This window comes from Ascaphus truei, chromosome 3 (assembly GCF_040206685.1).
Source record: "Ascaphus truei isolate aAscTru1 chromosome 3, aAscTru1.hap1, whole genome shotgun sequence".
In the NCBI taxonomy this organism is placed as follows: Eukaryota; Metazoa; Chordata; class Amphibia; order Anura; family Ascaphidae; genus Ascaphus; species Ascaphus truei.
In genome coordinates this window covers 64,065,404-64,077,863 of record NC_134485.1, presented here as the reverse complement: position 1 = coordinate 64,077,863, position 12,460 = coordinate 64,065,404, and the positions used below count along the sequence as shown (strand labels likewise).

The window sequence follows — 12,460 nt, the reverse complement described above, 5'->3', positions numbered from 1 at the left end:
TCCACTGCCCCCCCCTCCTGTCCACTGCCCCCCCCTCCTGTCCACTGCCCCCCCCCTCCTGTCCACTGCCCCCCCCCTCCTGTCCACTGCCCCCCCCCTCCTGTCCACTGCCCCCCCCTCCTGTCCACTGCCCCCCCCCTCCTGTCCACTGCCCCCCCCCTCCTGTCCACTGCCCCCCCCCCCTCCTGTCCACTGCCCCCCCCCTCCTGTCCACTGCCCCCCCCTCCTGTCCACTGCCCCCCCCCCTCCTGTCCACTGCCCCCCCCCCTCCTGTCCACTGCCCCCCCCTCCTGTCCACTGCCCCCTCCCTCCTGTCCACTGCCCCCCCCCTCCTGTCCACTGCCCCCCCCTCCTGTCCACTGCCCCCCCCTCCTGTCCACTGCCCCCCCCTCCTGTCCACTGCCCCCCCCCTCCTGTCCACTGCCCCCCCCCTCCTGTCCACTGCCCCCCCCCCTCCTGTCCACTGCCCCCCCCCTCCTGTCCACTGCCCCCCCCCTCCTGTCCACTGCCCCCCCCCTCCTGTCCACTGCCCCCCCCCTCCTGTCCACTGCCCCCCCCCTCCTGTCCACTGCCCCCCCCCTCCTGTCCACTGCCCCCTCCCTCCTGTCCACTGCCCCCCCCCTCCTGTCCACTGCCCCCTCCTGTCCACTGCCCCCCCTCCTGTCCACTGCCCCCCCCCTCCTGTCCACTGCCCCCCCCCTCCTGTCCACTGCCCCCCCCTCCTGTCCACTGCCCCCCCCCCTCCTGTCCACTGCAGGAAATGCAGGGGGAGGAATCCATGCCTTTGAGGCGCCCCCCCCCCTCCCTTTGACGCCCCCCCCCCTCCCTTTGACGCCCCCCCCCTCCCTTTGACGCCCCCCCCCCCTTCCTTTGACGCCCCCCCCCCCCTCCCTCTGACGCCCCCCCCTCCCTTTGACGCCCCCCCCCCTCCCTTTGACGCCCCCCCCTCCCTTTGACGCCCCCCCCCCCCTCCCTTTGACGCCCCCCCCCTCCCTTTTACGCCCCCCCCTCCCTTTGACGCCCCCCCCCTCCCTTTGACGCCCCCCCCTGCCTTTGACGCCCCCCCTGCCTTTGACGCCCCGCGCGCACACACTGACTGACTGTCGCACGCACGCACACACTGACTGACGCGCACACAAACCCTGACTGACGCACGCACACACTGACTGAGGCACACACTGACTGTGTGTGCGTCAGTCAGTCTGTGTGTGTTTGTGTTTCTGCCTCAGACTCACTGACGCGCGAGCAAACACACAGTGACTGACGCACACACGCTACATGAAGCTGTAAAGGAGGGAGGGAGGGGGGGGACTGGATTGATGTGAATGGGGGACAAACAGAGAGAGGGGGAGGAGAGAGAGGAACGGGAACATTACATCCCGGGCAACGCCGGGTCTCTCAGCTAGTATATATATATACAGTGGTTGACGAATCACCAAAAAATCTACTCGCCACCTAGTACCAAACGTGTGCTGCTTGGGCCAATTTTTACTCGCACGGGGGTTAAATCCACTCTCCCGGGGCGAGCAAATGTATAGGTTTGTCGAACACTGCGATATATATATATATATATATATATTTGTAACCAATCTCAGTCAGCGAGAGATATTAAAGAAGATAGCAACTATTTATCATATAGATTGTCTTTGCTGTCACTGATTCATCAACAGCTCAATAGGCTTCGGTTGAGATGGAGTTAAACTATTGTCTTCTGCTTTCTTGTGTGATGAGGGGAGGGATGAGCTAATGACTTGTCCCTTGTACACCACGTGATTTATACCTTGATCCATCATGGAATTTGGCAGCAGGAACATCAGGAACCTGGGGACAAAAGACTAGTGGGAGGGAAGAGAGGCAGGACCCATTGACACAGACAAAATGTGCTCAGCTGCAGTCCATCACAGGCCTTTATCTCAGCCCTGTGACCTTGAGCTCACAGACCTTATCAGATTTTTGTACACTACTTTAACTCTATACACTGCTACTCTCCTTGCTGTTATCCGTTCAGGGTGTGAGGGGCCTCTGAAGCATTGTGTTTCAGATGCCTCTGGCATTTAAAAGATTATCTTCATGGGTATTTGCAGACTATGATGGACCAACTTAATGATCTTATTGGTATTGCAACCTGAAACGTGTATATATACAGGCCTATTAGAACTCATCCCTTCTTTGTTCTAGGGAATGTGTAGATAAGGAGGTTTTTGGCACTTTTTTTTTTACTCACCATAACTTATAACTTATTGTGTGTCTGGATATACCCACTTACCAGCAGGGTATCTGACGATTTCCCAGGACTTGAATTTTGAACGCCCCCCCACCCCATCACACCTCCTTGTGAGCCCCCTCCTCTATTCCCCCCGTGTATTTCTCTCCCCCATCTCACTCTTACCCCCCTCTCTTCTTCACTCACTTAATCTTACCAACCTCACCCCCTCCCTTACACCCCTCTCTCCTCTCACTCTTTTCCATCCCCTTCGTCACTTAACCCCTCTCACCCAATCCTGGCCCCTCAATCCCCCCTCTTTACACTCGTTCCCTATTCACCTCCCCCCCCCCATGCCACACACACAAATCCCACCCACACATCCCCCCCCCCCAAAGACATACAAAACACACTTACCTTGAGGATGGTCTCAGGCTGCTGTGGCCCAGCTCTCCCCAGTTGTGTCCCGTACTGGGCCTCTCTCTGACGCCGGTGCGCACCAGGCCTCATTCTGAAGCCGGTGTCCAACTTCCAGCACCAGCCGCCCGGGCCCTCCCCCCCGCAGCCACCAGGCCAGGGACACTTCTCCTGGCTCTCCCCTCTGTCAGTGATCCTACTTACCAGCTTTATATTCCAAGGCCAGTATAACCATCCTCACACTGATGAGACCCAAGATGTTGAAACAGCTGTCTGTGAGTAGGTTTACTGGCTCTGCACTTTTTTTTAACCCAGGCTGTGCTGAAAACACTGCGTAATATGGCAGGCATAAGCTTTATAGGGGCTCCATGTTAAAATGAATAAGAAGCAAAAAGGGATGCACTGTGAGTGCTCATTTGTATGTCATTACCCAGAATGCCTTGCTGCAGTGAAAGCATTGTATGCTAAGAGATAATGGGGAATGGCAGGTTTATGGACCTCTCTGAGACATGGAAATGTGCTCACAAGTGGTATTTGTATTTGTTGAAAAGGAGGTAAATTATAGTCCAGCTAGTACCCTTGAAGAAAAACTCGTGTTTTTGCCAGCTGTGTGATACCATTTACCAGAGTGGTCAACATTGCATTTCTTAATACTTAAAGATACTTAAAACCCAAATATATCAAAATTCACCCTTCAATATATGTGGTTGGATTAATACTGCTACATTATCTTGAGGCCACAGGGTGCCCAACGCTTTCATACAGTAGTGACCCGATAACAAATTACCTGCAAACAAAATTGCTGCAAAGATGCAAAAATGTTTGGAAATCAGACTTTCGGTCGCTGATTGTGGCACTCACCTTTTTTTTTCTTTTCTTTTAAAATCACTAGCTTTATTGACTGCATGAAGAAAGCAGGCTCCGGGGCCTGGGGAAGAAACACTCACGGATATTGTATCTTTATTGGTTGCACTAAACTCAACTTCTGGAAACATATCTTTCCAGTCTTACTGCTCCACTCATTGATATGGCCAATCGCTGTGTCTCTTTTTAAATTCTGCATTTCTTTGCCCAGGGTAATCCTACTCATTTATATACGTTTATTCCGACAGCCTCATCATTTCATTGTTATCATTTCACTCTGCTTCTTATACTTTCTAATATTTAACATTATGAAATCAGATGTCAAGCCTGCTTTAAAGTATTTATTGTTGTGGCATGTTTACACTAATTTGCACACTTGATTTGTGCCAGTTCTCGATGCACCCGGTGGTGTACTTGCAAAAACGCAGCAGTTGTAAAAGCAAAAAAATATATACTGTATATTTTTTTTGTTGAGTTTCAGAATTTATCTTGCATTTAATTGATTGATATATGTAACTGGAAGGCAAAATGACTTGCAATAGGGTGTAATACATACAGTTTTAGTTAGGGGCTGCTACCTCATTGGGGAGAGAATAACAAGTCCAGGGTTGCAATAATGTTAATGACTGCTGAGTTATAAAGCAATGTTTAGCCTTTGCAAGTAAAACTAAACACATTTGAATCAATATGTTTTTTGAAAATAGAATAATTTTTCTTTTGCTGGGTAATTGGGAGTGGGTGTTGTAACTCCTTTATTTCCAGAATGGTCTGTACTGGGATGTAGCTGACCCATTAGCATTGAAGAGGATGAATGCGGCTGTGTTCTTTTGTTTGCCTTTCCTGTGCTCTGTTTCTGCCAGCTGTAGGGTTCCAGTGAACTGAAGTGACCTTTCTCTGTCTCTGTCTCTGTCCCCATTTGAGAGGTGGAACAGGCCCATCAGACTCAATGATGTGGCAGAGACCCCCTGTCCTTTTTTATAACTTGTCACACCCCATATTAATGTGTCCACGCTGACCCCATTTCGTTCCCCGAGGCCTACATGTTTTCACTTGGTGGTTTTCCCAAAATAAATCTTACTTGGTTATTTGGTTTCTGGAGGGAGCATGAACCTGTGATTCTAGTGCCAATCCTCGCTCTGCCGTTGACTTATACTTACAAGTTTTGGGGGCTAGATCAGGGATAGGCAACGCCAGTCCTCATGGGCCACCAATAGGTCAGGTTTTCCTGCTATCCCTGCTTCTGCACAGCTGGATCAGGCGAGGACTGCACCACCTGCACTGAAGCAGGGATATTCTGAAAACCTGACCTGTAAATGGCCCTTGAAGACCGGAGTTGCCCACCCATTGGCTAGATCTACAAATCTTTGTTAAATCATGCATAATAACATGACGTTACCTAAAATAGAAACAGACGTTATGTTCCCCGAGTTATCATGGTATCTCTAAAGCTAATTCTATGCAAAAACAACATCTGAACTACATCCCGTTTGCAAAGGCATACTGTCACGCTATTTTAGCATAACATTGCGTCATCTTCCAACAACATGACATCATACCAGTGTTGGCCTTACTCCTACCCAAACCCCTGAAATAGGGCTTTTGCTGAAGTGGACAGAAAGAGGACAGGAAAATAAGGCTATTTTTATTTAAATTATGTTTAACAGTGGGGTTGCACCCATCCAGACACAGCAGAAGCGGTATTTCAGTGTCTGGATGGGAGTAACGCCAAGAGTAGGTATAGGCTTAGATCCACAAAAGGGTGCTAAGCTTCAGAACGCCTTAACTCCCATTCATATGCATGGCAGTAAAGCGTATACTTTTTGGGTGGCTCTCAACTTAAGTCCCAGCGGTAACCTTAGTGGATATGTTATCATAAGGCCTCATTTGCATGTCATGGCTAACATCTGCTCTAGTTAACGCTAGGGTCTTTACATGGCTTATCGTTATGTTACTGTCCTTTGAAGATACGCTGTTAGTCTTAACCTGTCGTTACATTATGTTAATGCCACATGAAGTGATTTAACGAAGATTTCTGGATTGGGGCCTTGGCTTTGTCTGAAGTAGTTTGATACTTTACTGCTATTGTTGCTAATTATCATTTCAAGTTCAAGATCTTAACAGTTTAACCCAATTTACGGCAAAATGTGTCATTCCCAAAGATGCTCGCATTCAAATTTTAGGGCTATAAACCAAAAAGGTTAATAAAAAAAACTAAAATGACTTTGCTTTTTTCTTTCTTTGATAAATCTAATTTTGTTTTAAGCCGAATTTTTCTCCTGCGAGACAGATCGCCCTTATAATCTTTTTAAGCCTTTGTGTAACAAATTGCCCCAGATCTTCAGTGTCCGGGGGGGGGGGGGGGGGAGATGTGATAGCTATCACATAGCCCCGACCCATCCCCTGATATCGGGAACACAAGAGAATGTCCTCCTCTTCTGTTCTGATCGAAATATCAGTTCACGCAGAGCAGAGGCCGTGATCTTCCCTAGAAGCAAGCAAAACCTCCATTAGGTTGGGCAACATTATAACAGGTTCCATTCACTATCACGTTGTTCCTACATAAGTGAGCAGAGTACCGTAATCAGACCCAATTATATTTAACCCATTCAAAGGGTTGCATATGATTATGCACATAGAATTTGCAGGCACAATGAATGCTTGCTTTCAACATCCTACGTTCTATTTCTGCTGATGCTGAGGTAGGCCACTAGGCATCCTATTCATTTTCACATGGGCTATGTTACCATCTAAACAAGCTACAACAGTTTGGGGAAACACTGCAAAGTTGTGCCAACAGAGAAAATAAACATCATAAATTTGCTCCATTTTGTGTCACCTGACAAGTATGTTGACTGTGTATTGATTTGAGTACTTTTCAATATACGGTAGGGGTTGACCCTGTGGTCAGTGTTGTACAAATCGAAACAGTGACTCTGTGAACATGTAAACCATCAAGCTTGCTCTCTCCTCACTTTGTCAAATGTAGAGACGTGTTGTCCCCAAGTTGGCTCTCTCCCAACACTGTTACATGGGTAAATCTCAACAACATGTTGAAAGACGAAATAAATAGTTTCACGAGGTGTGGTTCGGTTGTGCGTCTGGTTGAACCTCTTTACTTGGTCATAGTCATGTTATTATATTTCTGGGTTTGGCTTACCAAGTTCCTGTAGTTACAACTTAACTTAATGAATGTATCCTTCTACTTTCAGGGAGCTTCCCGACAATCCCAGAGTGCAGTGGAACAGCCACGTCCTCTCGTCTCTAATCCTGGACCACATGCAGGACAAGAACATTGACCTGGTAAAATCTTTTTCAACCCTACGATGAATGTTAATCCCATACGATTCTACTACGTGGACTTGCATTCCCGCATGTAACACCTGCAATGTCCTAGTTTGTTGGAGAATGTAAATGTATGGAGGAATTCCTGCAACGGTGAAACACTTATTAATATATAATATTTTAAACATTCACCAATTTCACAACAACGCGGGGCTGTTTCACCTGTCTCCACCAACACCTGGTTACGTTTTTTTTAATCATTGTTAAGTCGTTTTTCACATTTGGGATTGTAAAACTAACCCCATACAGCTTAATGTGCGGTGGTGGGGAATATACACTACGTGTTACTTTTGGTCAGAGCTCACGTGTAACTGACTGGCTGCAATATAGTGTAGTATGTTGTGGTTGGAAAACATAAAAGAAAAAGGGTATCTGAAAAGTGGGTGAATATGGTTCTCTTTTCCTTCTCTTTCCCTTCAGTTTCTGCTCTTTTCCCACTTTTCACCTGTTTAATAGCTGCACACAAAAACAGGAAAAGGCTCCTATGCAGAATATTAGGGTTCCAGAAAAATCACTGTAGATGGGAACTGCAAGCTGTCCAAATCAATAGAAAATAAGACCTGCATTTAAGAACAAGACCATCATTGCACTGCCGGTGGTATAATATGGTGGTGCTTTCCATATGACATGCATGTCTGATTTGCTACTGTGTTGCTAGCCGCTCTGGCATCGTGGGTGGGGGGGGGGGGGAGGTAATATTTACTTACGGTTTTGTATTAATTTAAAGTGCTGGCCCCTTTTTTTAAAGTCTTGGGAACCATATGTGTTCCAAATGTGCCCCATTAATGATGGGCTCAAGGGCAAGGAAGTTGCCAATTGTTACTTCAACCTTTCAAGAAGCAGGTAAGGAAAAAAACAAGAGCTCTGTACTTCTTTAGACAAGATCAGCGTGGGGTCGCCATTAGTTTAGGGAAGCTTGAATAACGAAAAAAGAGAGCAGCGTTGATTGGTACTTTTGAACTGCCAGGTCTGAAGTGGTGGCCACCTTTTTGTTGACTTAAGAAGCCTACTTGAGATCTTGAAAACTCAAAAATATATATTATATTTGACACAGTAAGTGCCGGAAAATGGTTTGAATTTATGGCATTATTACAGTTAGGAAACAGTCTGCTTGATGCACTCATGTCTTCTACTAATTGCAGGGAGAGCATGAACAGCTAGGCACCTCCAAGCATCTCTGTGTTGATGCAGTGCAAAGCACCCTCTAGTGGCAGAAGCCAAGAAGGCCAGTGGCCCATTATGAATTGTCTCGCAAATATTGATTGTATTATAAAGGGCAGGTTGGGGGAATTGAAGAAACAGAATGTGGTAGACTGCGCTCTGCAAAGATAAATCACTAATACCTGGTTAAAAGAAAAAATGATGTTAGTCTTTAAAGCAGCAGTCGGCGCTAATCGCCATTTTGTACGCATTCAGCTTTTTACTTACTTTAAGAGATTTCTTCCTGTCCTTTTCCTAAGCTGTTTTTATTTAAAAAACCTGATGCTCCCTTCAGGAAATATGAGCGTTTTAAATATTATATATCCGGGAGGTAACAATAAAGTTTTCACCAGAGCCCAGTGCAGTTAAAACCTCTTGATCGGCGGAGGGGACGCAGCACCAGAGGGCCACAATCCCTCCAGTACATCGCGATCACGTGACCGCTCCTGGGAGTGATCACATGATCACGGCGTCACCGATGACGCGAGCAGAAGAGGAAGCGCTCTCCTCTTCTGTTCCTGATCTCCCCTAGGTAAACGGGCGGAAAACTTGAGACGTATCCAGTAGGTCATGGCTTATGGGTCACCCGTAGTACCAGACACCGTGACTGGTTGGGTTTGCATCATGGGGCACGCAGAGAATGAAAGGTTATCGTGGTAACTTCGGACGCTAGGGATCAAGAAAAACATGATTTTGGTTCCTAAAAAACAGTTCACAAAATAAAAGAAGAAGATACTAACATTATATGAGTTATATTGGCTTCTGTGGGGATTGCTGCATTACGAGGCCTGTTATGCCCCTTTCCCTTATTCTCGGTATCTCTAATCTTTATTTTTATGTTAGATCACTTCAAAGATAACTACTTGTAGTTGTTAGTTCTTTTTGAGATGTGTAAACAAGGCCTTGTTATTAGAAAATATTGGTGTCACGGACGGCACACCTGTGCACACGTGATATATGTGACGAGGGTTAATACACACAGTTTATCTCAAACAAGAGAAAACACTAGGCACTCTCTAAATGAATACTCTTGTGGTGATACAGTGAATGCGTACTAGCAAGAAATCGTGCTCATAATACAATAGGTGAAAGAATGACTATAAAATGAATGATACGCTGCTCAACCCAATGAGATCCTCCTTTGATCCTTGTAGAAGTTGAAATTGTGTTGTTCGGAGAGCGCAGAGTCATATGTGGGATATAAAGAAAAAAGCATACATAGTGCAATATTGTCTATAATCCAAGGGTTGGGTGATGGTATGAGAAAGATAGTAGGTGGGCAATGCCACAACTCTTAGGATATCCCGCCGTTTGCCTCCATCTATCTAGCTGATCCACTTTTCACAACACTATCTATCTATATATATATATATATATATCTTTAATAACGTCCACCACCAAGGATTAAGAAAATCATAATCACCAGGGTCCTTGGCCCATGTTTACAAAACAAAATATGTAATTGACCCATAAAAACTTGTTGTAGCAAAATGTGTCTGAAAATGTAATCACTCTCTTCAAAACGTTCAATCAGAACTTATTACATTTTAGATTTAATATACAAAAATACTGTGCTTAGGTTACATAAAAGGTTATTACAAGAATATATAGTACAATAAATACAGACAGTTTAATCAAATAAAAGGATAAAATAAACAGAAATCCCTAACATACGTCACCATATATTTGGGTTCTCTCAGGATCTTCAGTGGAAAATTAAATTTCACGTGCCATACATAGCATTGGCGCTCCCTTGTTTCAAATCTCATTTTCATATCTCAGATACAGGGTCTTTATATCTAAAAACCCTTTCCATTGAAACAGCAAAATCCCACCTTCTGGACGTATTCCCCAATCCTCCCTCTCATCAATCTGTAGCCCGTGACGTTTTTACGACTTTCAAAATCTGCCTGGACATATAAAATGTCCCATATCGTTATTCCTATAATACTTGGGAGAGTGTGATTCATGTACGGGCGAGTTTGCTGCATATAAAGGGTCTGTTTTTGACCGGCTTGCGCCTAAATTTGCGTGACTTGTGAATATCTGTCCTTTGCAAACTCATACACAGGAAGTGATTGATTTAGACTGTGGGATGCTCAAAAGAACCCGAAATAGACAAAATATAACTTAATGATTTAAGAGCATGGTACTTTTTAAGTAACAGGTATATACGGTAACGCTGGTGAAAGACCCATAACAACACACTTAACTGGAATAACTCCCACCTGCAAAGTGGAGACTTAAACCCAATCCTGTGTCCAGAAAATGAATGGTGTGTGTAAATGAAAGGGTCAAAAACCTGTAAGCTTGATTGAAGATAATCAAAGGACTCAAGTAATGAGATGAAGTCCAAATCGGTTTCCAGATGTCCCCAAGTACTGTGTGCAAGTCCACTGTCAAAGTAAATAGGACGAAGAGAGAAAATAGCAGAGCACTCACTACTCATGCAAAAAACAAGAGAATAGCGTATCCCAATGTGGTAAAAATGAAAAAGATTTATTGGATCAAAGCATGACAAGGGCTGCAGGCCCACATTGTGTGGCCAGTGTGGGCCTCCAGCCCTTGTCATGCTTTGATCCAATAAATCTTTTTCATTTTTACCACATTGGGATACACTATTCTCTTGTTTTTTTGCATGAGTAGTGAGTGCTCTGCTATTTTCTCTCTTCACAGGAAGTGTTTGGCCTTATTTGATCTGTGTGCTCACAACTGTTACCAAGATAAATGTGTAACTCTCACAGATAGTTGACAGGCCCAGGATATCCTCATGTTTAGTAAATCTACACAATTCCGGAATACCTTCTTAGCCACAGCCTCTGTTTTTTCCAGATCCCCTTCAAGATGCAAAAAAGAGTGATTTCAGTTCATTTCTGCTGGTAGAGAAGAATTGTGACGCCAGATTTCCTAAAACCCAGGTTTTTTACCCCAGATAACCTAATTTTCTGAACAAACGCCTAAATCTAGGCATGGTCAGTGGTTTAACCTGCCATAAAAACAATTAATGTCTTTTTAATGCAACCTACAATTAAGATTAACCTCTGATGTGTTAAAGAGATAGGGGAGCACTATGTCTCTACCACCCATTAAACAGATATAACAAATGTAACAAAATCAGCTATTTGAAATGAAAAGAATACTTAAATTGGAACAAAGTCGCTGTGTGATCTTGTAGCTTTTCGGCTCTCTGCAGCTTCACTGGAATCGGCTGTGGATCTAGCACAGATATCGTCTGCGTGGAAAGCTTTTTCTCCAAACAGATAGGGAAAAGAGAAAAGTCAGTGGTGCAAATGTTTTGCCAATGGTTTATAAAGGTTGATATAAATAGTGGTGTGCGTACTCACACTTTCCAAAGTCTGCAGCATTTTCGGTAAGTATACCACGCAAGATCCTGCAGCATGAGGCAGATGAATCGTCCTTCCGCTCAGCCGAGGGAGACGCCATCCGCAGACCGCCCACGCTGTCCTCTTCTCTCGCGATACTATAGCCAGAGTCTGTCTCCTTTCTCCTCTATCAGTTGCTGAACTGCGGATTCACAGTCGAGATAAAATCGACTGTGACGTGCCAGATTTCTTAACATACTTAATATCTCATGGTCGTATCATGACAATTGGTTTGGATGTTTCTTGACTGAATGTGCGCTAAAGGGTTTCTAAAGATGATTTTATAAAAACTATGAAACACAGGCCCATATTTACTAAGTGGTGCTTTATCATAAGACCCATTCCAGCGCTGGACGACAACTTGTAGTCCATTCACTAGTAAGGTGTCTACATGCGCTGAAAGTTGTCTTATGAAAGCACTTTGCAGTAACAGTGAGCCAATGTGGAAGACATTTTAGGTAGGAACTGTAGGTATTCTCCGTAAACGACATCGCTTCATCTTCTACAAGATAGGGAGCGATGCGTTGTAGAGGCCAGCGGCAGGATGTTCAATACGTCCTCTACTGTTTCCACGCTTCGTAATTGTTGTCCTGCCATTGGGTTCTTGGCTAATTTTCCAGTTCTGTCTCCACGAGAACCAACCCTCCCCATTTTTCATCCGGGCTTGTGACCGGCATTGGCTGGGTTAAGACATTTAAGGAGTGCTTTGATTTCCTGTTAATGTAGTACGGTTACATAGCTCTGTAGCCCTTGTCTCGTTGTCACTGTTGTTTCTTTCTTTTCCTCATGCTCAGCTTGTTGTCTCTTGTTTTCTCTCGCAGGTGATCACGTTTGATGAGGGAGGTGTGAGTGGACATTCTAACCATATCTCGTTATACAACACTATAAGGTACTGTGCTCCTTCACAATGATGTACTGTGAAAGGTAGGGCTCCAGTCACTTAGGAAGGAGGAGTGTTCCGGGTGGATTTAAAATGTAAATAAACTTGGCGTACTTTATGTTTATGTTCTTCAACATAGAGCTCTGCTTCCTTGTGCTCTACCATTAAATA

At 45.0% G+C, this 12,460-nt stretch overlaps 1 protein-coding gene across 1 annotated transcript in view; it reads left to right on the top strand.

Annotated features, from left to right (window-relative positions):
* The window catches only part of PIGL (phosphatidylinositol glycan anchor biosynthesis class L), a 108,678-nt gene that overhangs the window by 73,146 nt on the left and 23,072 nt on the right, over positions 1-12,460 (top strand). The window contains exons 3-4 of the mRNA XM_075594168.1: positions 6,694-6,784; positions 12,231-12,298. Of these exons, the coding sequence (XP_075450283.1) occupies positions 6,694-6,784; positions 12,231-12,298 (159 nt within the window). The remainder of the gene's footprint in view (positions 1-6,693; positions 6,785-12,230; positions 12,299-12,460) is intronic.